At 48.3% G+C, this 25,890-nt stretch overlaps 1 protein-coding gene across 1 annotated transcript in view; it reads right to left on the reverse strand.

Annotated features, from left to right (window-relative positions):
* LOC135896584 (complement component receptor 1-like protein) overlaps positions 1-25,368 on the reverse strand; it is a 148,328-nt gene extending 122,960 nt beyond the window's left edge. The window contains exon 1 of the mRNA XM_065425040.2: positions 24,390-25,368. Within this exon, the coding sequence (XP_065281112.2) occupies positions 24,390-24,462 (73 nt within the window). The 5' untranslated portion in view covers positions 24,463-25,368. The remainder of the gene's footprint in view (positions 1-24,389) is intronic.
* Between the last annotated feature and the right edge of the window lie 522 nt (positions 25,369-25,890).

Genomic DNA, 25,890 nt, shown 5'->3' on the forward strand with positions numbered 1-25,890 from the left:
AACGGACTGCGCTTGTGCGAGTGTCTCGACTTTTACCTAGTTTCTCCCAAAATTTGTCTGCGCTGTAGAACTAGAAAACGTCCCGTTTCTCTCCCCTTCTGTCTCTCTTGTCGTCTCCGTATCCCGCCTCCCCTGGTGCCGGAAAGCAAACCGGGCGTCCGTCTGGTTTAATCTCCCCGCCTTTCATCTCTTTCATATCTCTCTATAAGACACGTGTAGTTTGTTTGATGGCCTGGATACATCGTAGAAGCTTGCGACAACGTTCCTGCCGTAGCCCTTCCCTTCGCCGCTGGAGACTAGGTCGTCGAAAGCAGTTGGCTCGTTTGCATCTCCGCATTCTGAGCAGTCGCGGAAGATAAGTCAATTTAATTTGCTCCGTAGTTATACCGCCTCCGTGTCGCCTGCGAGGCTGTTCTTCTACGTAGGACACCTAGTTTCTCAGACACTGCCTGACTCATGGCAGGTTATGTTCTTTATTTTTTTTTTTCGTGTTTCCGCCGCGAAAACGCGACACCCGGTCACACCCACAGCGTCAGACCACGCGCTCCGGGACCGATGGTGCGCGTGACGTCAGCGACAGGGAAGCTTACGGCCATCTAGCATCGCGCATCCGACCGGCTGTGACGCTCGAAACCCACTTCCGGTTCTGTTGCGTTTATTTTTCTTCTTTTTCTTTTCGCAGAGGCCATGCGCGTTTCTAGGGAGGAAGGCGTGACTTACTGGGTCACATCGCTCACGCTCTGCCTGCGTCTGAGAAAGACAGTTCAGCGTACGGAGACAGGAACTATACAGTGGTCGGGCGTTGCGAGCTTTTTTGCTTTCTCAACTAAGAAGTTCTTTTTTTTTGCGGTAGTTTCTTCGTTTTTTCTGCTTCTTAAAGTCTTAACAGGGGCATGCAGCGACATTCCCTCTTGTATTTGGTTGCCCTAATTTGGTCTTGTGATTCTGCGTGAAAACATTTCCTGCCGTGTTCTGAGGCCGAATCAAGGTAGTTTGTCTTTGTTGCAGTTTTCTGTGATATGGAGCTGCCTGACGTGACGAACCGGAAAGGCACAAATGGAACAAGCGAGCGCACATTCGCAACTGGGTTTATTTGGAAACGGAATACGCCTTACATATATTCTACAGACAACTTGCGGCTGCTACGTAACACGTAGGCTGCCGCACTAGCTGGCAAAGTGCAGCTTAATAAATAAATAAAAAATATTGTATAGTTTCTGATTGCATTTTCATTAGCATGTTTACTTTTTGTGTACTTTAAACTTGTACCCACTCCTGCAATAAATCTTTCTGGGCTGGAGTATGTTCAAAATAAATAAATATGCAATCCCCCCTTCTTTTTTCTTTTGTTTCTTTAGGTAAGTCCACTTAAGAGCAAATCCGTCTTGTGGCGCATTTGTCGTATCAGTGCATTCGCACGGTCTTGTTACGATGTATATCCCATTTAAATGTTACACTTTCGTTTACGATGCACATGTGCTCGTTCATTCAAACGTAAGGGGGCTTGAGGGGGGGGGGACGTAGGGCAACGATCTTTCCGTGCAGTGTCTGCTGCACAATATACGGCTTTATTGTCTGCGGCTCAATCGAACAGCCAAGTGCAGGTTCGGGCAAGGGCGTCACCGTCAGTTGCCTTCGAAAGGAGCAAAAAGGATGGAGGGTTTGACATCGCCTTTACCGCATTCCACCATGCGTTGAGAGTATAACTAAGCCAAGCGTAGATAATATCAACACATCCATTCAACGGCAGCATACAGCGCCGTTGATCGGGCTGTTCGAACTTGCGTTTATAATTTTCTTTAAAGCATCTAGCTTTCTTTGGGAACTTATGGTGATTTCTCGTCGGTGATCCTCCGTTTTCGGGGGCCGATCTCGAATATAGTGCATTCTGACACGGCGATATAAAACCGCGTGGTGGAACAGTACAACCGTGCAGTGGTACCATACAACCGTGCACCACCACGCCACAGCATGGTGGCGTGGTGGTAATGGGACCGTTCTCGAATTCTTCCCTATGGAGAGCTATACTTGCGAACACCTTTCTGTGGCGCTGAAGGGAAAGATACGGAGGCAAAGCGCTTACAAGTGAGAGCCCTCCTGAAAGTAGTCCCACATTCTCATGCGCGTTAGTTTAAGCTGCGGCAGAGAAAATATAAAAATATTATTTACAACAGCAAAATAACACGAGATACATCACAGAGTGTTAAATTTGACCTATTTTTTGTGTATTTCTTTTCCGTGTTCTAAAAAATGCGAAATTGTCGCACGTTGAAGCTAGGCTGACGCAGAATATGTTTCAAGAAATCAACAGCGCTGTCAACACATATGCCGGACTACTTGGCGCAATAAGACGTGTGGCGGAGCTCCGCCCTCCTGTAGCTTCTACGTTCGGGTAAGGTGAAAAGGGGTCGGCCGAACATAACACATAGTGCAATATACTGCCATAAATAACCACCTCCGAAAGCATGCTACACGCGCATTCTTGCGTAGCAACCGAGGTTTGTTCTTCGTAATTTTTTTTTGAACGTTTGTCACCAAACACCTACGGGAAACTATACAACTCTATGCGATTCTATGTTGCAGCGCGGTTCACAATAACGCGTTGTGAGAGCGGACGCTACAACCCAGGTTTCAGCCAGTATAAAGGAGCGGGTCTGCGAGAATGCACGTGACTCGTGGCAGTGCCGCTGGGCACCGCTTCCCTCCCCGATTGTAAGCGTCACCTGCACTCAATGCGGAGCACATCTAGTAAGCTGTTAACTCTTAGTGCACCACTATTGTCGAGTTTGACATACGCTCTTCATGACTGACCTATACAAAACATCGTATTGCGAAAATTGCCATAGCACACTAGACCTACATCACTTGGTCTGGCCGTGTGATCGGACCCACGCAAACAAGGATCAAGACTCCGCCAGGCTACAAGAAAGCATTACGCAGCGCGGACCTGGCGGAGCAGCTCTGGGCCGTCCAGCGAGCCCACGATGCGGCCAGGGAGTTACAACTTCCGGTCCCAACGCGGGAGTAGCCCGCTCTATGGGACCTTGCGTCCCGCAGCTCGCCGGACCTTTCATTAACGTTATTCAATCCAATCCAATCATACAGATCCGCAATCGTCACACCTACAGCGCCGCACAGGAGTCGCCCGATCGACGAAGCGTCGTCCTGCGGGAACTCGCGCCACGAGCACAGTGCCCCACATTTATGCGTCAGCACACCGACACAGCTGCCGCTGACGTAGTCACGTGGCTGGTTCGGCGGCGGCGGCGGCGGGCGGAGGGTAGACCGGAGGAGTCAGACGCCGCAAGGTCAAGCAGCGCGCGTTAGCGCTCCGTCAAGGAACCGCCTCCTCCTTTCCACTCGCCGAAACACACGCCGGGCATCGTCGTGTGCTTGACTCGTGCCGGACGGCCCGCTTGGTCGTGTGGAACGGCCCGTGTCAGCTGCCGTTGCGGCAAGCGCCACGGCACCGCCAGGCTGCAGTCGTTAGTGGTCGTACGTCGTAAAACGCGGCAAGACCGGTGAACGGTCAATGGTGCTGTGGCGGCAGATGACGCCGTACGTCATCCGTGACCTCTCGCGGTGCCGACGCGATGTCGGAAACCCCGCGCGTGCCGTTTGAATAACCACCGAGGGTGTCGAAGCAATAGGTGTGCCGGTAAGTGATGTATAAGGCCCGTATACTGTCTACTCGCGAGTGACGTGACAGCAGTTTCAGGAAGAGACCTCGAATGGGAGCAGGTGAACAGACGTTGGTTCGGCTGTTTCGTGCCACAATAGTGATGAACACCCGTCGCGTGTTCACTTTTGCGAAACGTTTCTTCCCTGAACGAATCGCTCTCCGATCGCCGCTTCACGAACTTCACCTTGCCGCATCCAGCGCACCACCGTGCGCCTACTCACACATACATAATACGGGCATGAGTGAGAACGCGCAAATCAGCTGGCGTTTGTGTAAAATGATCGATTTAGCTGTGTCAGTGGCAAGTTTCTCAGTAGCACTGTAAGCTGGACGAGTCGGCATTGGTTGAATGTTGCGTTGCAGCGCGCCCGAAAGACGATATGTACAGACGGAAGGAAGAAAGACACAAACGCTCGCTTGTTCACTCTACCCGCGTTTCGTCTTTCTGCGTGCTGCACTTCGACAGTGAGGCAAGTAATCATTTGCACCCCCCACATAGAATGCGAAAGAAAACATTCTGAATGTCCGTTCTGATGTGTAAACGAAAAAAAAAAAGAAGCCGAAAACAACGCATATCGATTCCCTTCGCCACCCTGTCCGGTCCAAAATTTGTGGAACCATAGCAATAATAATAATTAGTCCGTTTAAGTGCACTGCATGGGACAAAGAGGTCACGTTATATTCTCCGGTTACTTCGGTCCTGCGCCAATAGAGCTTACCGTATACACACCCCGGTAAACTTCTTCAGTTCCAGGTCGTCTCGGACTACGCTTCCTTTGCCTTGCTACCGTATCGTACTACTCTGGCAAACAATCAGTTGCCTGTAGTGCGCATTGCTGGACTTGTAAAAAAAGAAAAGCATGCACGTCTTCCCCTACGTTCCCCTACGCTTCGAGCAGACCACTTGCTTTCGTTCCCTAATCTATGCAGTTATTGTTCAGTGGCACCGCCCCGCTTAGGCTATATATATATATATATATATATATATATATATATATATATATATATATATATATATATATATATATAGGTACACACGAGAGCGCTGGTTCATTCACGCATTCGTGCTTTTCAAAGCAGGCTCCGGCACTCTGGACGAACTTGAGCCGCGGGACGCTCCGCTGGCGCGCATCGAGGCATTTCGCGCGCGCGTTTGGGCGTCGCTGCATTTTCGCCCGATTGCCGAATGCGGCTCCACTGACCGAAATCTGATCGAGCGAGGCCGTACATACATGTGACTCACGCGCGCGTGAAGTCACCCGTGACATCAAAATATGAAGTTGTCTCTTCCTTCTTGGGTGCACGAGCACCGTTAGCCGCTGTTGAGAGTATAAGCGGTGCAATGAGTGTTCCAATAATAATAATAATAATAATAATGATAATAATAATAATAATAATAATAATAATAATAATAATAATAATAATAATAATAATAATAATAATAATAATAATAATAATAATAATAATAGTGAGTACCTTGACGCGCTTGCTCGCTTTCCTGCGAGGTGAATATGGCCTTACGAATCTCAGTACACTGCTTGCCTACTGTATTATTTATCGCGCATTAGAATTTTTGTTTATTTGCACAGGCTGTAGCCTTCACGGACTAGCGTTGAAGGGGAAGATCGATACAGTCATAACGGGAATCCATGGGCAGCGAATATATTTAAGAACTTCACATAACATGCGAAAAGCAAACAAATGCCGATGGCACAGTGTAATACGGCAGTTACCAAGTGGAACAGATACAGTGAACCCCGCACATCTAACGGGTACTCTGTTCTCTTATATAGTAGTTGGTGTGGAGAGATTGAGGAGAAGAGCAACTCGGGGGCTGCTCCGTGTCGTACGACTCTGAGTTCTGACTCGATATACTACATTCATGATGGCAATGAAAAACAGTTTCCCTGATTAAAGGTAACAGAGCTTTGACACCGTACATAGCCAAGTACGATATCACATTTTCACGATATCACATAAGCTTGGCCGTGTACCGTTATTGCTACAGTGGATTCTGAGCCATTAAAATCCTAACTTCCTGCGCGGCCACTCCTCCTTCTCCACATCCTTCTCCTCCTCCTCCTCCTCCTCCTACTACTACTACTACTACTAGCACTACTACTATACAACAACTACTACTACTGCTGCCCTGAAACCTGCCAACGGACGCTGCACCAGCGCGCGTGATTCGAACCCGCATCATCGCGCCAAAGGGTCACAATGTGCCGCCGGCACGGGCCACGAATATACGGTGTGTTCCGCAGCGAACAGTCGAAGGGTGAGCTCCCAGAAACAATCACACGCGCGCGCACGCAAAAGAAAAAAAGTTAAACCAAAAAAAGAAGAGAGAAAGAGGAAGAAACAGACCGAGGAAAACGCGATTCGACGAACAACAGCGAGGCGGTAGTGCACTCTCCTACGGCGTCGCCGTGCAACCGCGTCTTGTCCCGCTTTGGGAGGCGGCGAGGTGTAGCACGACGTATACCGAGCAGCCGGGCTCACGCAGAACGCCTCGGCGCTCACGCCATGCGGAATTGCTTGCCTCTCGTCCCTCTCTCTCTCTTCAGAGCGGCACGACGGAGCGGAGGAGGCACGTGTCCGCTGCCAAAAGCCTCCTTCCTCCACACATCCCACTTAGCATCCACCCCCCCTCTGCTTCTTCTCGTTTTTCTTCTTTTCTTTCCACGAGTGCACACTCTAGTACACCTTCCTCGAGCTAACCTTCCTGCAGGCAGGGTACAAACGAGAAGAAGAAGCAGAGGAAGGCGAAGTGTGTCTCTTCATGACGTCTCTCCGTCAGCAACGTGGCCGCGTCTAGTTCTTTCCACGAGCGACGACGCGGTCGGTCGTGTCGGGGATGACGGCGCAGGAGGAGCTCTGCTCTAGATTGCGCGGCTACGGCTTGGTTTCTTTCTTGACGCCGCCTCCTTTCCCATTCTCTCTCTTTCTCTCGGCTTCCTCGAGTATATGTCCACATTCACCGGCAATTCGCGAGTGCTTGCGCATACAAACGCCCCCGCCTTGCATTTCAAATCCGCGTCCCCCTTCCCTTCCTCGTATACCGGTCATTCCACACGCTGTTCGTGTCGTTGGAGTCTGTCGAAGCTGTTAGTGGGGCACAGTGACACGGTGAAGAAGAAGATAATCGAGTGTACTTCATAGGCGTGGTTGTTACACTGTAAAGAAAATTTCGCGTCCGGTTTCGCGACAAACAACAGCACCGTTATGGCTGTATAAAGCACCAAAACACGTTTAAAGTTTCTGTTGCTTTTCTCGTGGATAGCAGGCGTAAATGTCCTTACCGGGAAGTTTCGATATGACATTTGGTAATGAAAGGGTCATACCTACCCATGTTGCTTGGTAACTATATAAGGCGTTCAAACGTTGGGCACGAGGTCGCCGGTTCGACTCACGACTGCGGCGCCCGCATTCCCATGGAGGCGAAGAGCAAGAATGCTAATGGGGCCAGCCTTGCGCACACGTTAGAGAAGAGCAGTTAGTTAAAATTAATCCGGAACTCCCCGCCATCGCCCCGCCCCTCTCGTGTGAAAGTTGTGGATTTGGAACTTCAGAGATTTTAGAACTTGAATGACGTCAGCGTTCACGGGACAGCGGTCCGTCTTTTTTAACGTTGTGGCGCTGAGTATCAAATAAACAGCCATGATTGATGCGCGTGCAAAAGAAAAATCAGCTTTCGTTCTAAACTTCACATTGTTTCAAAACTTACTTTTATTTTTTGCTGAGGGCCATGACATTTTAAAGACACATCTGTCATCTTCTCAAACGTCGTTAACGTCTGTGTGGTGTCCTTACTGCCGACAATTGTCTACAGGTGGAATTTAAATATGAGAGAGCTTGCGAAAGAAGGCGTGAAAGGCATGGAGAATAAAAAAAAGTTGTCGCATCTAGGAATAGTCCTAATAAGAATAAGCTAAGAACAGCGTCAAGGCCATGGGCCAAGCTGTAGACGCTTGCAAGGATATCTAAACGCACTGCGCGTTTCCTTTGTTAACTAAAAAAAAAAACTAATAAAGAATAAATAAAACTTTGTTAATTAATAAAACGTGTTCGATTTGATCAGTCTATATTTTTTAAACCTCACTAGTATATCAACAGCCTCTACTCTACATCAACGAAATTTCACCTCGACACGCCTCTGCTCCTCCTGCCTGTATGAGAGTTATTCCTAGATGCGTTTACGAAACTACCCACCTTTGACTCGGTGCATAGCGTGACGTCACCGAAGGCTTAATCGCACTAGTTAGCAGGAACCGCGCTTTCAAGGTTCCTTGCGACCTTATTTATTACAGAACTCAGTATTAAATGCTTCGTAATACTATACAATATGTAAACACAGTATTGCAGTTCTCAGTATTACAGAACAATAGTAAAGAACTCTGTAGGGCACGCTGCGGAGACTCGAGGATAACGTATGAATGAGCTAGTAAAACGAATTCATTGTTCATTTGTAAATCTTGAAAATAATAATGCGGTGCGCAAAAACAACATGTAATAGAGTAAGTAGCGAACGAAAAAAAATTACCGACGATTACGATACCCCCTAATGCAAAATTTTAGCGCAGCTCTGTACGTGTTTTCATTTCGTGATATACTGAGGCCAAGAATTCGAGACAGACATATAGCAGAGCCGGTGATCGTCGAAAATCCGATCAGCGGGTCAAGCGCGTCGGCTTTTATACACGACTCGTTGAAGGTTCCAGCGTAATCACCGGTGTCGCGTGGAAAGTACTACACAGTTCGCGTCGTTGGTGTTGGGCTGCTAAGCACGAGGTCGCAGGATCGAACCCCGGCCACGGTGGTCCCGATTCGATATATATATATATATATATATATAAACGAGAGAAGAAGGGGAACCAAGGGGCTCGATTTTGTTAAACAGGACAACGTAAAGCGAACATACAATGAAGCCAAAGAAGCCATCGGGCACATTAATTGTGGCTTAAATTGGAACGTAAATAATAATGAAGAAAAGGGGATTGAAAGTGGACGAAAAGATAACTTGTCGCCTGTGGAAGCCGAACCCACAAGAGAGAGAGAAAGCAAGGACAGGAAAGGCAGGGAGGTCAACCAGAAGAGCGCCCGGTTTGCTACCCTGCATTGGGGGTGGGGGAAAGGGGAATAGAAAGAGGAAGAAAGGGAGAGAGTAAGCACTGAGTGCGTGTGGAGGGGACACTATACAGAGGGACACTGCAAACGGTCTCTCAAGCAGGTGCACTTCAAGTATTGCATTTGTGCGCGAATCGCTTTTCGTGCCAGTGACGGGTGTGGCCACGGTCCGAGTATCTTTGACTCGGTGAACGGCCTCGAGTCCAGTCGGTGCAAAGTCGCCCGCAGAGAGAGGCGTTGTACATCGTAGCGAGGGGCAGGTACACAATAGGTGCTCGATGGTCTCCTCGCATCCACAGGAGTCGCACATCGGGCTCTCGGCCATTCCCAAACGATCGGAGTACGCGTCCGTGAACGCCTCTCCCAGCCACAAGCGGCACAGCAAGGTTGTTTCGCCGCGGGAAAACCGAACCCACAAGAGAGAGAGAGAGAGAGAGAGAGAAAGGCAAAGGGAAGACAGGGAGGTTAACCAGAGATTATCTCCGGTTGGCTACCCTGTACTGGGGGAGGGGAAAGGGGATGCAATAGGTGAGAAAGAAAGAAGGATAAAAAAAAGGAAAAAAAAAACAAAAAACCTAAGCACACACACGCACGTACACACGAACTATTTCTGTGGGCGAACCCACAAAGTTCGCACCACACGTGCGTTGTAAAACGTAAAGACCCTAGAAAGTGGATGGGAAAACGGCGCCGCGGTAGCTCACGTGGTCAAAGCATCACGCGCGTAATGCGAAGACGCGGGATCGATCCCCACCTGCCGAGAGTTGGTTTTGTTTTTCCATACATTTTCATTTCCATTGATTTATCATTTCTTAAATTCAATTAGTAAGTACAACTAATTTCCCCTATGTCGTCCTCGCTGACTTCTTAGTTAGATAGAAAACCGTTCACCTTGAACAAGATCTTGGGACCATGGCCTCGTATATCGCAGCTACAAAAGGCCACAAAAGCGCTGCTGCGATATTTGAAAGATACAGGATTGAGTCAGCGTCTGGAATCCGGACTGAGTGACTGAACGTTATCCCCGGTGGACTTTCTCTTCTTACGATATGATTAATAAAAATCGGGCCTCTCGGTTACCCTCGCTTCTCGTTTGTATATATATATATATATATATATATATATATATATATATATATATATATATATATATATATATATATATATATATATATATATATATATATATATATATATATATATATATATATATATATATATATATATATATATATATATATATGTCTTTCTACTTTTGCGCTCTTTATGCTAACGCATTAAAGGGTCTCTCGAAGGAATTGACGCAGGGAGAGGAGATTGGCTTAACATTTTACAGCACTATGGATGGCTGACAAGGAAATTCATTCACCCGTAGGCACGCTTCCAACTGTGGTATGAACGAAAAGTACAATGTAAGGCACATCACATGTAATACATCATCCTTGATGTAAACAAAACAGATTAACAAACGAAATAATAAATGGTGCCTTCTTGACACTGGCTTTGCCATACAACAACAACAATAAAACTCATTACCGCATCCACGCAAACGCATTATTGTCAGCCTCGAATTTATGAAAGGTACCCGGGGCACATGCAGATACAGTCTGAACTCACGCAACAGAATTGAGCATTATTATGGCTATAGAAAGACTTTGCCTCGGGAGACGGTTATGTACCACGTAGACCAGCGGCGAAGAAACTCGGCTTCACCGAGTTTGAACAACTGTTCTTCAAGATGACCCCATATTATCACCCGTAGTTTTCGCATTCTGGGGTACATTGCTCTATTCGACTACCGAGATCGTTCTGCGATGTTGCGGAAGCACCACAAAACGTAGCTAGCGCTGTAGTAGACGAGTCTCGCAAACCGATCTCGGCGCTGTGGTGGCCGTATGTTTAGAAAAAGTTTATTTCGACAAGAGACGATACGAACACTGAGTCATAATCACGGCACAATTCCACCCGGACGATAACATGTAAGAAACGAAACTCAGCGCGTTGTCAACGTAAGTAGTGTCCGAGTCCTCACGCACCAACATATAAACACGTACACCCACGGAAAGGCACAGTTACACACAAACTAAATGCCACATGTACAAAACGATTTTCAATATATACAGTGTACACAATGGTTATATACAATGATGTGATGATGGACGCGCGTGGGATAAATATCAATCAAATGTCATCCTTCGCGAGTTTCAAAGTTCCAGGCTGTACCGTTGAACGCCCCAACAGGCACAAGTATCTAGAGGTATCTACTGTAATACCTCTCCTACTCCAAAGCGAAAACATAAACATATATTTGCAAGCAAAAACAGTTTTGGGTATCCCACAATTCCTTTAAACAAATATTTATAAAAGAGAAAGAGGTAGTGTCACGGAAAGAAAGAGACGCTATTTTCTTCAGTCCTTTAGGGAGCACGATTCGACGGCAATCTCGGCCAATCTTAAGCCGAGGGAACAGGGGACAGAGTATTACACTCACTTCCATCAGCATTTCTTTTTTTTTTTTTCTTGGAGCTGATCCGCGCTCCTACAAGGGCTACAGAAGACAGTAGCAACCTTTCCCTTCTTCATAAAGAACCACTTCTCTCTCAACGTTTTCGAATGGTCACATGTTTAGGCGACGCAGACACTGGTTGGGCAGTAGTTTTAACGCGATAAGGCCCCGTGTCGCAGAAAGTCTGGTGACGTCGTCGCGCGGATGAAGAAGAAGAGGTGCCGAGCAGTGCAGACGTATCCACGTCGGCTCCCGCGTTCTTAAATATTTTTGGGCGTCTTTCCAAGAAGAAGCTTGGATATATATACCTCACCGGAACCGCCAAGTTTCAAGGAATCCACCGATGCCAGAGTTTTATCGGTGGGTGGACTTTCCGCCATATTCTCAGGCTTTCGCTCTACGATCACGCCGACGAGGGAGCTAGCCCTAACGGGCACAGCCTGCTCTCGGCGCGGCGGTGCAGGCAGGCCTGCCTGTAGAGGCAGTCCCACGCTCGCGTTTTCCCGTCTCTGTGCGCGACTGAAGCGACGACACGTGCGTTCATCGAAAGCGACGCAATGCCCGAAGTCGTAACTGTGGAAGGCATGGACGTAACCCAAGCAGATCTCAACGGTGCGGGGTGGATCACTGCCCTCAGCAACCGTAAAAAGCAGGAGACGAAGAGGCCGCCATTACGAGATGGCCAACGTGGTACCGTGAACAAGACGGCTGGCTACCGCACTGCCAAGGGACCGGCTAAAAGTCTGTTGTCGCAAGTAACGGCAGCTTCGCGACTTCCGAAGCTCCCGAAGGAACAGATCAAGGTTATCGTGCGCCCCAAGGGAGGCCTCGACGTATCAAAAGCCGACGTAGTACTGCTCGCTCAAGCCCTGGCCATGGCGGCGGCCCTGCCTGAACATCAAACGAAGGAAGACACCGTGTGCCCAAACAAGGTACAGAATATTTTAATCATCGCCACTCCGCACGCCTCTAATGCGAGGGCCTATGCGAGACTAAATAAAATCCATACCAAGTATGGCGCCTACGAAGTCTCGGCGTACGTCGCCGCCCCCGAAGATACGTGCAAAGGCGTAATAAGGCACATCGACCCCTGTCACGATGAAGCCACGCTCAGAAACATGATTGTGAATGAAAGAAATCCCACGGCACTAGAAGCCAGACGAATCAAGGACTCGCACGTAGTCGTGATTTTATTCAGAGGCATGCGCGTGCCCAACCACGTGATCTGCGGCACAGCCTTGTTGCCATGTTCTTTATACCGACGCCAAGTCGACGTTTGCCATGCTTGCGGCCACGTAGGCCACCGTGCCGACGTTTGCATCAGCAGCGAGGAAGAGAGAGGTAAATGTCGCGGTTGCGGAAAAGCAAAATCGGACAACGAAGAAGAACATCAATGCACCCCCAAGTGCGAGGCGTGCGGTGGGCCCCACGTCACCGGAGACCGAACGTGCAAAAAGCGCTATCAAATCCCGTACATCGTACGATGCCGACGCCGAAGACGCCGACAAAGAGCAAGGAAGGCACAACTGGACGAAGAATCTGACGTCACCGAGGTAATTGGCGACATCTCGTCGGTTGCACCAGCTGCGCGGAGCGGTTCCATCCTAGGTACTCGATCTCTATCCGGAGGGCGCTCACGCTCGAGAAGGAGAGAACCCAAACCGAGGCAAGGCTCCTCCAGATCGAGATCCCGGTCTCGCTCCCAGTCCGTCAAGCGGGCCACTTGGGCTGACAAGGTCAAGGGAGCGACACAGCCGTCTGGGAAGAAGAACGCATCAAGCAAAGGAACGACAGGTGAGGCACAGCCAGAGCATAGGATCGATCCCCGTATCCAAGCGCTCGAAGCAGAAAATAGGGAACTTAGACGCGAGCTCGCAGAGCTTAAGGAATCTCTTAACAGCATGAAAGGAAAACTTATAAAACCGGCATGAGGTTAGCAACAGTAACCCAGGCCCGTTAGCCGGGCAGTCGAAACGCAAGGCGCCCAACCCGGAACCTTTTAGCGACACAGAGGAGGAAGAAGAAGGTGACATAACCGAGGTCAATGAGTCCCCGTCCGCCACCTCGGCTTCCCCCGTCAAAACCGAGGGTAAACTGGAAAAGACCCTGAGTAGGATTATGGAAATGCTCTCCGCCATAGAGTCGAGAGTAACGCTATTAGAAAGACCTAGGGCTCAACCCAAAAGTAGACAAACAACACCTACTGAACCGCTCCCGACTGGATCAAATCCCGACGGGGGCGCCATAGGCTTCTAAAATTTCATAGTAAACAGGATGGCTATCACAAATAACAATACCGTTAAAATTTGGCAGTGGAACTGCGCTAGCTTCCAGAGGCGCAAGGCTCCGTTAGGTCAGCTCGTCAGATCGGTGACAGACAAGCCACAAGTCATTTTACTGCAGGAGACGCTCGCGGAAAGGGAGATTACTCTGTCGGGGTATCGTGCAGTAGCGTACAAAGGCGAAACGGGGACAGGCATCGCCGCCTTAGTTAAAAAGAGCGTTTCTTTTGTGGAGCACACTGTTCCAAAATATCGTAGCGGACTAGAAGCACAACTGATCGAGCTCGTGCCCAGTAGATCGAGCAACGCGAATGTCTTTATTCTTAACGTCTACAGTTCGCCTGCAGATAAGAACAGGGACTTTAATGCACTATTCCATTCCGCAATCAGGGCAGCCAGAGACGCGCCCCTCTTAATTGCGGGGGACTTCAACGCTCCGAACACGGAATGGGGATACGGGTTTAACAGCAAGAAGGGCACAAACTTAGCCGGATGTGCAGCCGATTTTAACCTCACGCTTGTTACAGATCCTAGGTTTCCCACTAGAAGGGGTAATTCGGTCAGTCGAGACACAACGCCCGACCTCACATTCTTCCGAAATATCGAGGGCACGTGGGATAATCTCCAAGAGGACTTGGGTAGTGACCACTACGTTCTCGATATCGCGGTGCGGGTCAAACCCAAACCTCCGGTCAAATACGAATACGTCGATTGGGATCTTTTCCGGAAAATTCGAGCCGAAACCGCCCCCTCAAGCGAATCCTACAAAGAACTAATTACCAATCTTGAACAGGCCGTCAAAAACGCGACCAAAGAAATTAGCACAGAACTGGAGGTCCCCAAAATGGACTCGCGGCTAGCGCATCTCCTGGAGGCTAAACACGCTCTTAGAGAGAGGTGGAAAACACAGAAATTAAATCGCCGACTGCGAGCAAAACTAACATCACTAAACAAGGAAATAGAGTGCTATTCCAAGCAACTGGCCCTGCAACAGTGGGACGAAACGTGCAACGAAACGGACGGTCGCATGAGAAGAGGTAGTAAGTGGAATCTGCTTAAAAGCCTCCTAAACGATAAACAGTCCCGAAATGCGCTAAATCTCGCCGTCGATAGGGTCATACATAAACAGGTCACCTCGGGCCTCACAAACGATGCAATTGTCGACGACCTGGCGCGAACTTACCTACCCATCAAGGAAGGAGATTCGCAAGGCGTAAGCGTGAGAGCGGCTTACACGGGGCTAGACAGGCCAGAATTAGACGAACCTTTCACGATTTCAGAAATCAGAGACGTACTCTTCAACCTAAATGGAAGATCGGCCCCGGGGCCAGACGGGGTCACCAACAAGCTCCTCCGGAACCTGGACGACAAGGCCATCGAAATCCTAACGGCAGAGATAAACGAGGTGTGGAGCTCGGGGCAGGTACCGTCGGAATGGCGCACCGCCAAGGTGGTGCTCATCCCCAAACCGGGGAAACCTCCGCACATAAGTAACCTGCGTCCCATCTCTCTAACATCGTGCATTTGCAAAGTGGCAGAACATGCAGTGCACAATCGAATCGTCGAACACGTAGAAAACCAAGAACTATTTAGGCATAATCTAATAGGTTTTAGAAAGGGACTCTCCACACAGGACGCAATGCTCCTCCTGAAAAGATCTATATTCGATAACGAAACGCGGGACGTACGAGCTATCATTGCACTCGACCTCACTAAGGCCTTTGATAGGGTGGCTCATGAACACATCTTGACCGAAATTTCCAATCTCAACCTAGGGCGGAAACTCTTTAATTTCACTCTCTCGTTCCTATCGGAAAGGACAGCGTTCCTTCGACTGGGCACGATCTCGGGCGGTCCTTACGAACTGGGCAACTGCGGAACCCCTCAGGGCTCGGTCCTATCCCCGCTGCTATTTAATATCGCCATGCATAAACTGTCCGAGAGGCTGGCCGCACTCCCAAAAATAGGCCACGCAATCTATGCAGACGATATTACAATCTGGTCCCCGGGGGGATCTCTGACCGATCTAGAGCAATCTCTCCAGGCGGCCATAGATGTAACGGAAGAATTTCTTACAAGCACGGGTCTCAAGCTGTCACCGACCAAATCCGAACTCCTCCTCTACAGACAGTCGAGGCAGGGCGTTAGGAACCTCGAGCCTCTGGAAACGCTGCCAGTCAAAATTACAACACGAGAAGGGCACCCCATTCCGAAGGTGAACTCCATCAAAATTTTAGGACTTCTAATCAACGCCAAAGGCTGTAATGCAGAAGCTCTAAACAAGCTGGGTGCGCAGGCGAAAAACATATTAAGACTCATAAGTAGAATCGCAAACAAAAGGGGGGGACTCAAGGAGGACAACCTACTCAGGGTCTTCCAAGCTTTCTTCATCAGTCACATTACTTACACGGCACCGTACCTCAAATGGAGCAAAATTGAAAGGAACAAACTCGACACGCTCATCAGGTCCGGCATCAAAAGAATACTCGGTATCCCACAATCCGCTAGCACAGTAAAACTACTTCAACTCGGAATTCACAATACCACAGACGAATTAATTGAAGCGCAGTTTATTGCACAGATCTCCAGGCTTTCGTCAACTAAGCCGGGAATCAAAATTCTCGATGAAGCTGGTCAGCTCCCTATACAGGCACCGCTCGACAGACACCCCCTGTCTAAATTAGCCCGTGAAGGTATAAAGGTTGAGCCCGTGCCGAAGAACATCCACCCAATATATAACGAAGGTCGCAGAAGAGCGCGGGCTAGAACCATCCTTCGACGAATCGATCCTTACGGGGCAGACGCATTCTTCGTCGACGCCGCCAAATATGGCAGCGGAGACAGGTTTGCAATCACGGTCATTGACGCGCGCGGTACACTTATCAGCGCCGCATCAATTTACGCTAAACACGCGAATGAGGCGGAGAAAACCGCGATAGCCTTGGCTCTTCAAGCCGCAAAAGACCCAGCGACGATTTTCTCCGACTCGCGCACGGCGGTTAGGGCTTTCTCGTCCGCTCTAGTCTGTAAATACGCAGCCGACATCGTCAACAGATCCTTTCGTATTACTACGCGAGAACACATTGGAGGTCATACATTAGCGTGGTTCCCGGCGCACATGAACGATGTAACTAACCAAGCGGGTTGCAACCCTAACGAGCGGGCCAACTGCCTGGCGCGTGAATTCACGAACCGCGCCCGAGATAACGGTCCGGCTCTCCCGCAGGATTGCTCCTTCAAAGATAATCTTACGACCTTTCATGAAATCACATCACATTACAGACTAAGCAGAAGAAAATTCCCTCCCCCCAGCCCGAAACTCAACAGGGCTCAGGCTGTTACTTTCAGACTTTTACAGACGAGATCCTACCTCACCCCTAGAGCGCTGAGTTGGATAGACCCGAACTTCCCGCAATCGTGCTCCAAATGCGGTCACGCGTGCTGCTCCTTCGACCACATGCTCTGGCTGTGCCCGTACAACGCGGGCTCCGACTTTCATAACAAGTCCAAGTGGGACGCCTTGCTGAAGAGCTCGGATTTCACAAACCAACTACAGGCCGTCCAGAGGGCCCGCGACGTCGCGGAGAGTCACCACCTCCCTGTCCCGTCGTGGGCGGAACCACCAACTTGATCGGGGAGCCTTCGGTCCCCCCAATCGAGTTCCTCAGGACACTCTAAATAAAGTTCTTGTCACTGTCACGTCGTCGCGCGTCCTGCGTTAAGCGAAAAGAATACCCAATACCCAACCGCTCACCTACGCATACCCAACCACTCTTCTACCACCAGAGTTGCTCATACCTTGTCTCGCATTCTTTACAAAGTAATTCCTCGGTGTTTCGAGAACGGCAGCCCACGGACAAATGTAATGATAAAAAAACACCGATACCGCATATCCTTTATGTTAGCTCTTCTCGGACTGAAATATTAGAACTGCGTAACAATAACAGGAGATCGACCCACGCTAGAGGCCGCGTTTCTACCAGAAAGCTTGCCTTCTTGCATAGCGTTCGCCGCCAGCGTTTCCCGCTAAACGTTACGGTTACATAAGCTGTAGTTGCCGGGTATCGCGTTCCATTCTTAAAGGCGAAGCTTAGGAGGAAGCTTTAGCCCGGGTGCCCCTGTCTAAATACACACAAAAGGATCATTCGTATTTCTCGGCAACCACAGAACCAAACTTGACAAAGTTTGTTGCATTTCGAAGAAAAACTTAGAATCGAGTCATCATACCGTGCTGGTGAAGCAGCTCACTGACACGGACACAGTGAAGACACACAAGAAAAGACGACACTTGCTGCATTGATGAGTAATCATCATACCTTGCTTGTGAAGCAGCGCATTGACACAGTGCGGTGTTTCACACAGTGACTGAAGACACACTTTTCTTGTGTGTCTTCACAGTGTCCGTGTCAGTGCGCTGCTTCACCAGCAAGGTATGATGATTACTCACCAACTAGCCCAACTTTCCACTTTAGAATCGAGTGACTGTTGGTCTTGAATATTTTTATTTAGGTCCTCAATTTTTTTTGTGAAAAATTCGCAAAAATCAAAACTTTTCAAGAAACGAAATTATCAAGTTTACAACTCTGTAACTCAGAAACGAAAAACGATAATACAAGTCTGTGAATTGCATATAGTAGTACATCTAAAGCGGATAAAATCCATATGTTGCACATGAATTTCAAAAAAATTTAGTAATATGGAAATACAGCTTTTGCAGAACCCTTGTAGACAACGCAACAAATTCACGTAAGATATAAAATGACATATCGAATTTCTCCGCTTTCAATGGTGTTCGTAAACTTCGTGCTTCTATGTTCTTCAAACTATCAAATTTTTGAAAATTCTTGTAATGAAATTCAGGACGTAAATCAATATTCCGCTTCCAAAAGTCACTAGAATTTAACTTTCTCTCTCAAATGCAACAAATTTCATTAAAATAGGTCTAGGGGTTATCTCAGAAAAACGTTTTTGCCTTTTACATGTACTTGAATAGGCCACGTCAGAGTTGGGCCCGAGCTAAAGCTTCCTCTTAAGCGTCCTCCAAATTTCGGCCATCTAGTCCGATTGTGTGCGTCTGTCAGCAAAACATCCTCACATTCGTTTTCTTTTCAGGCTGTTAGTTCCTCGTCTAGTTTCGTACAATCTCAAGCTACAAACCGCGATGTGCGCATTGCGATTCGCACTGTGTACTGTGCACTTGTCGTTAAACCACAATATTTTTTTTTCTGTGTTTCGATTCATTCAGGCGCACTTTCTAGTTAGAGCGTTCGTGTAACTTTACATAAACTGATTGCGCCGTAAGACTGAACTACTAACAACAGTAAGTGCAGTTTAGTCCTAGACGCACCGCTCGGCGTCCCTTATGGCCATTTTTATCTGGTCTGGGATTGCTATGTGTAACTGTGCGCCCGCTAAAAAAAAAAAAAAAGAAAAAAAACCAGAAAAAATAAACGGGACATGAAATGAAAAAATAATATGACATAACCACAAATCATATGACATAAAAATTATATGAAATAAACGTGGCATGAAATGAAAAAAATTATATGACATGGCTGCTGTTTCAGCTAGTTTCTTATATGTTTCGTGTCACTACATGTACTATTGAATGTTGATAACAACGTTCAGAAACTCGGCAAAGTTGCCAAATAGAGCGCATTAACTGAGAACATGTGCCGCGTATACAAGTGAACACAAACAGTGAGAGAGAGAAAGAGAGAGAGAGAGAGACATGTTCACGGTTCACAGATGGTGGTATTGTGCCTTCATTGCGACTCGCCAATTCGAGCGGTTATTTTGTGGAGAAATAGAGAAATACTTAAGGCGCATGCCACAACGCTGAGACAATATAGACAAGTAATAACCGCGTCATTCCCTCTTCTGAATACGCCGTCTCCTACTTGACATCTTTGGTGCTTTCTTAGCAATAGGAGCAACGGAGAACCGTGCATCCTACGAGAGAAGGGTGGTTTCGTTCGTAGCAACGTAAGCGAAAACGAATGGCCGTACACTTAACTACGTTTTAAGCGTTTGCTTACGAATTTAACCAGTAGTTGATGCGCTCTTTGCCGTTTTCTCAGATAACCGGCGTGCCGAGTTAAACGGCTCAGAGATCGCCTTTATCGGGCAGACGGCGAACAGAAAATATTTCGAGGAAGCGTGTTTTTATAGCTTCAGAACCGAGTCGAGCAAAGGCGCTTGGTACACGACGGTGCCGTGGTATTCAGGGCTGTAAGGCAGGCTACCCTCCCCCGCCATAACGGCCGTTTTGACGGGGCTATGGACCGCGTAATTACTTCCTCGACGTTATTTCGCCGTCTGGTATAGTCCCCTCTCCGCTTACTGCAAGCGTTCACGTGTACGCGACGTCGTCTTTAGCTCGCAAGGCTTCTCTGCTATACATACATCGAAACAGGAAGGAAAATGTCAACAAGCTCTCCGCAGAGCGGCTTTGCTAAGCATTCTTTCTTTTTGCTTTTCTCGCCTTATTCTACGCTTTTCTTTCTCGCTCAAGGTCGCTCAGTGGCCGCAATTTCTGGCTGCTTCGAATAGATCGCGCGCGATACGCTTCGCTTCTCTATGCGGCTAGCTGTGCCGCTCCGGTTCGCCCCCTTTCGTTCATTCAGACGTGCTGCTACTAATTTGCTCCGCCCTTTTTTTTATATCGTTTTTTTTTTGCTTCGGGTGTAGCGTGAGCGGCGGCGACCGGACTGGGTTACTGGGCGCACAGAGGGTAGCGCGCGGATTTTTGGTTCGTGGGCGCCAGGCGCGTGGTGTTTTCTTGCTACGCTTGTTGTTGTGGCAAATTGCTTTTGAAGTACTGTGAAGCACTGGACGAGAGCTGTCGGCGACCGAGGTTATGGCGAGCGGGGAGTGCCGGCAAACTTTGCCGGCGCGACAAGAGCTGTTGATAGATCCAGCGTCGACAACTCGGATTAGTTTTGGACTTTGTATACGTCTCTCTATATAGTCCATAAGTTGTTAGTCAATGGTTAGTAGAAACTGAGCTGCAGCAGGTAATCGAGAAAACAGATAACTTTCGCTTTATAAGAGTAACGAGATAAGAGAATGCGGCAATAAGGCGCGACAGAGAAATAGATGGGAGCCGTCGAGGTAGGCTGTGACATACTATTGCGATCCGCGAGGTAGCGGGTACGATTACCAGCCACGGCTGCTGCATTTCGGCGTTAAAAATTACCACGCGGTCGGAGCGAATCGGGAACTGTCCGCTACACCACGTGTTTCGTAGCCACTCATCAAGCTTACGCTGTTCGACAACCGTAGCTCTATCAGAAGTAAAGGTGTTACGGCCAGAACAAGAAGGAAGGAGAAAGTGGAGAAGGAAAGGTAGGGAGGTTAACCAGTTTAGCTTAACCGGTTTGCTACCCTACACATGGGAGAGGGATGGGGGAGATTAAAGATGGGGAAGGGGGAGAGGGAGAGAGAGCACATAGCACAGCACACACACATCGTCCATTGGAGTCCATCAATCTGGCATGGTACGTGACATCACTCTCACAGCCGGTTGTCCAATCCCGTCTCTTTCAAAAACCGAAGTAGTCCCAGTTGTTTAAATACTTGACTGGAAAGACGTGGGGAATGTCAGTAGACGCAATGCTTAAACTCTACAGAGCTCTCTTTCTCGGTTTTCTAAGATATAGTCTACCTGTACTGACCAACACCTGCAAGACAAATATTCGTGTTCTGCAGGCCAGAACAGGATATTTCAGATATGTGTACAGGTGGGTTGGGTTCCGCGGAGGGCTGCGGTAAATGAAGGTCTCTTGCGGTGGCTTCTGTCCTGCCATGGACCGGATTAGCTTGATCACGATGAGATGCAGATTGCAGTCTCTACTGTGTCCGGCGACGAGCTCGCGCATGCATGACGTATAAGCGCAGAGCGACGCAGTGCTTTTATAGTGCGCGGGCTATAAGTGGGTACAGTCGGTGGAAAAAATTTTCGGGACACATCAAGAGCGCAAGCCCCGAGCCTCCTCAGAGGCTATGCAGACTGCCAGGATCCGGAAGTCTGCTCTACAACCGCGCATAGATCCATGAACAATTAATTATTATTTCTTTTTGTTAGCGCGGCTTTCGCATGGTGTCGACTACCCCGAGCAACTGTATCTACAGGTCACTGGTGTATCGACAAGCTTTAGAAAGGACCCGCATTACTGGGTTAGATGCTAAGCTTTGGTTGTTTTCTTGCTGGGTAACCTTTTGGTCCATAAGACTAGGCTTCATTCTGTGTTTCAGTTTCTGCTAAGTTCTCGAAGTAATGTGCTTCACAACAATTCATTAGTAAAATGTGTTCCTTACATGCAACGTGTAGGCACGAACATTGCAAATAAACGAATAAGTCAATAAATCATAAATAAATCGCCTCTCCATATCGCAAACAAATTTGCCGTGACTTACTCCAGCACAGAATAACTATTTTTTTTGCTTTTCGAAAAGACCACATCATCGTATAATAAATAAGCTACGGCATGTATAACGACATCGTGACACTGGATTCCCTCACAGCCGAGTCGGACAGCCCAACTGTTTTGCGAACGATCCGCAGGTACACGTATTCCGGAGGGTGCAGACAATTGGCTCGTACCACTGTGCGTGATATGCAGTGGTCGTATCCAAGCGTTCTGCGGTAGCGCTGTTCAGTATTCCTTAGCAGGTACGTTTAAATGGAGTCCAACTGGAGATGTTGGAAGCACTGCGCCTCCGGCTACTCCCCCTAACTTAGAGGCAGCGACAGAGATCCATTACAAGACGAAGCCGGCCCGAACGGCCAAGTCCGATCCCCGCCGTCAAAGCGCATTTTACCCTCGTACTGTATAGTATAGCCTTGAATGCTAAGTCACACGAGTTTGTAAGCGCTACCAGAGCGCTACGAAAGACGCTAGACGTCATTATACAGTCGGTCGATTGCAGGGTCTTGGGACATTGGAGAAATGGAAAGCACGATTTGGAATCGGGACGTGAAATCGAGAAGGTTGAGAATCGAATTGCTTGTAGCAAAAAAAAAAAAAGAAGAAGAAGAAAGTTCCGCGTCTAGTTCGAGTTCTTCCGCCTTTTCCCCGAAGTTGGATCTTTCGAAGTGTGTGCGGTCTCGCGACCCGGCACTTGCGTGCATTGTGCGCTTTCCAGACTGTGTTACAGTAGACTTCAAGCTCCATTAGGTGCCGCCGGTTTCTTTGCACGTCTATCGAAGGGTGAAGGCTATGAGCAACGCTATATACTTCTCGGGGAAACGTGTATGGTTGCGTCAATGGAGGCATGGCTTACGTGCGCACATACAAAGTTATACGCAACGAGAGGAGACGTACGTGGTCTGGGGTTCTCCTTTATTTGAAGTACACGCAATGAAGGTAACATGTCTGCAGATACATTTCACCTCTGACAACTTCTTGGCGTTTCCAAGATGGCCATTGTATCGTTCACCGCATATCTGGGAGGACTGGGCTTACATTGCGCCATGAGGCTTACGAGTCGCACTGTACATCGTTTTGCCGGTGTCGGTGATTATGCGCGCGTTCTCTGTAAAGTTTGTCGGTTATCGCATATGACCCTTCTCAGCCGCAAAGTTTGTTTTGAACACCTTGTAATACCGAGCGTCTTTAAAAAAAAAAATTTACGTTTGCGTGCTACGTACCGGCTGTTTCGGCGAACACATCGAAAAATTCTTAAAGGTTGCCTGTGGCAGATAGCATAATTCTAGTTAATGAGCTGCTCCGCTCGAAGAGGCCCACATTACTTGTACGAGAAGCTGACATGCATGATCGACTAATTAACAAAAATTCACTAATTAAGTTTCTGACGAATTACATTATAGCCGATATTGCAATTTAGAAATTCTAACCATGGAGTTGGCAAGGCGGATCCACTTGGAACGAATTCTCAGGACCACACCAGTTTCGATATATTAAGTCCCGAACTTTGTGCAGAAATACACTGGCGTTCCATTTACTTTCTTAACAAAACGACGTTTTATGCGTTGAAGCACAAAAGTAACTGGAACGCCAATCCATTTATCCGCAAACTTCGGGAATTAGCATTTCGAAACAGGTGTGGTCCTGATAATTCGTTCTGAGTGGATTGGCCTTGCTAACTCCACGGCTAGAATTTGTAAATTGCAATATGGGCCATAAGATAATTAGTTGAAAACTTAATCAGTCGATTATGCATTTCGATTTTTTTGTGCTAGTAATGCCCGCCTCTTCGAGTAGACCAGCTAATTAACTAGAATTGTTCTATTTGCCACCTTTAATCTTTAAAATTTTTTGAAAGTGTTCGCTGAAACACCCAGTATATGAGAGCGGTTGAATGGACCCGTCTTCTTGATTTCGTCTTTTGTTTTGTGCGCGCACCACAACGTAGAAGTTGTAAGTTCCTCAAAGGCACGTCGAGTAAACGTTGAATGCTAATTATTACATCACGATGAGTGAGTTAGCTGTTGGGGAATGCTTTTGATAATATCCGTCAAACTTATTCACTCATTGTGGATTCTCGGAGACGCTGCCCGTATCATACAACACGCTGAAAGAAAAACGCGAAGCAAATAAACACCTTTCGCGTAAACCACCTGGTCCGGTTTTCCAGCACGTCCTGCGAACGCCAGCTTACAGACCTTATAGACAGGCTAAATACTTCAATCGCGATTTGCACATGTTCCTAAGGTGGTTTAGCGTACTTCTTGTGTATTTCACGTTATGATTAACGGAAACAAGCTACAAAACGTTGACAGCTAGGGAATGGTGGCCAAGCATTGATAAGAGCTCTGTGATCAGCTTACCTGTGGCGACTACGACGCCGAGGAGGAGCACGACGATCCATCCCGCACATCCGACAAAGTTCTTCGTCCCCATCTTCTTCAAAAGAGGACAGCGAGAAAGAACCCGGAGGGAGAAGCCCAACTCGCAGGGGCTCACGCAACCGTTTCCATTCGCACGGCACAAACGAACGTGTAGCGAGAACGCAAACACACACACCACGAGAGAGAGAGAGAGAGATAAAAAAAAAGAAACTTGGTTACACACAGCACAATGGGCACACACTCCGATTGCCAAGTTTTGCTTAGCGCCTCACCCACAAGCAGTTTTCTTCATCACTTTTCGTCTCCTGACGCTCGGGGAAAAAAAGGATGCACTCTTCTGTTTTGTATATCAACAGCGACGAAGGCAACTTCCTACACAGTCCGCGGAAGCATCTTCGTCGATTCCTTGAAGCTCGGATTCCGTTAACGCGTGCGTCGAGAGACGAACTCACGACTTCCACGAGCGTGAAGTCGGTGCTTCCGTTTCGTGTATCCTCAGTGTCGAAAACCAAGTTCCCTACGATGCTTGTGGGATCATCGTTGGAGGCTATTCTCGTGAACCCGGGATTCGCTCCCTGCACCTTCTCAGAGAGGTAGGAAGAGAAACAACTTTCGCAGATCAGGTACGCAGAAAGCAAACACTTTTTGAAGCCTCGCAAGGTTACATCGCGTTCCACACGGGGCACGGTTGAAGCAGTCAACTTGCTTCTCACGACGCGCACAACACACGGAAGAAGGAGACCAGCATAGCGACGACGTTTTTCGGAGATGCGAAAATCCCGCAGCGACGAGGCACAGAGCGAAACGCACGTGAGGAGCTCGCGCGCACCGACTTTCGAAACGCGGCAACGAGGCACACCGCCGACCCTCGGCTTCGCAAACGCGCCCGCTGCCGCACCGCAGCTGGCGGTTCACCTTCGACAGCGACCAGCGCACAACTGCCGCACCGTTCCTCGGCCGCCGCCGCCAAAAGCACCGCGTGCGACGGTCCGTTTGTGTTCGCCGCGTCGCACCTCCTCTCCCCCTCCGGCACACCTCTCTCTCAGTTCTCTCTTTCTCTCTTGTTGTGCGCACCCTCCCACCCTCCTCGTACCTCCTCGCACTGAGGAGTTCAGCGCAGCCAAACGCAACGCCTTGAGAGACTGCGCTCTCTTCCCTCAGCCCCCCCCCCCCCCCTCCATCTCCACACCGGTTGTCCCTAGAATCCCTAGCATAGTATCTGATATTCCCTGTTCCGAAACCGTAGGTCCGGTGGCAACGACCTGTGTGCGCGTGGGATCAAGGAATATGGACATAATAATAATAATAATAATAATAATAATAATAATAATAATAATAATAATAATAATAATAATAATAATAATACCTTTATTGCCACTAACAAAAAACAGTACATTTGTTCCGGGCTGCCAAAGCCATGAAGGCTTGAGTGGCAGAGCCTAGCAGGCAGCAAAACCGTACACGGCACATTAACAGAGTA

This window comes from Dermacentor albipictus, chromosome 6 (assembly GCF_038994185.2).
Source record: "Dermacentor albipictus isolate Rhodes 1998 colony chromosome 6, USDA_Dalb.pri_finalv2, whole genome shotgun sequence".
Lineage (NCBI taxonomy): Eukaryota > Metazoa > Arthropoda > Arachnida > Ixodida > Ixodidae > Dermacentor > Dermacentor albipictus.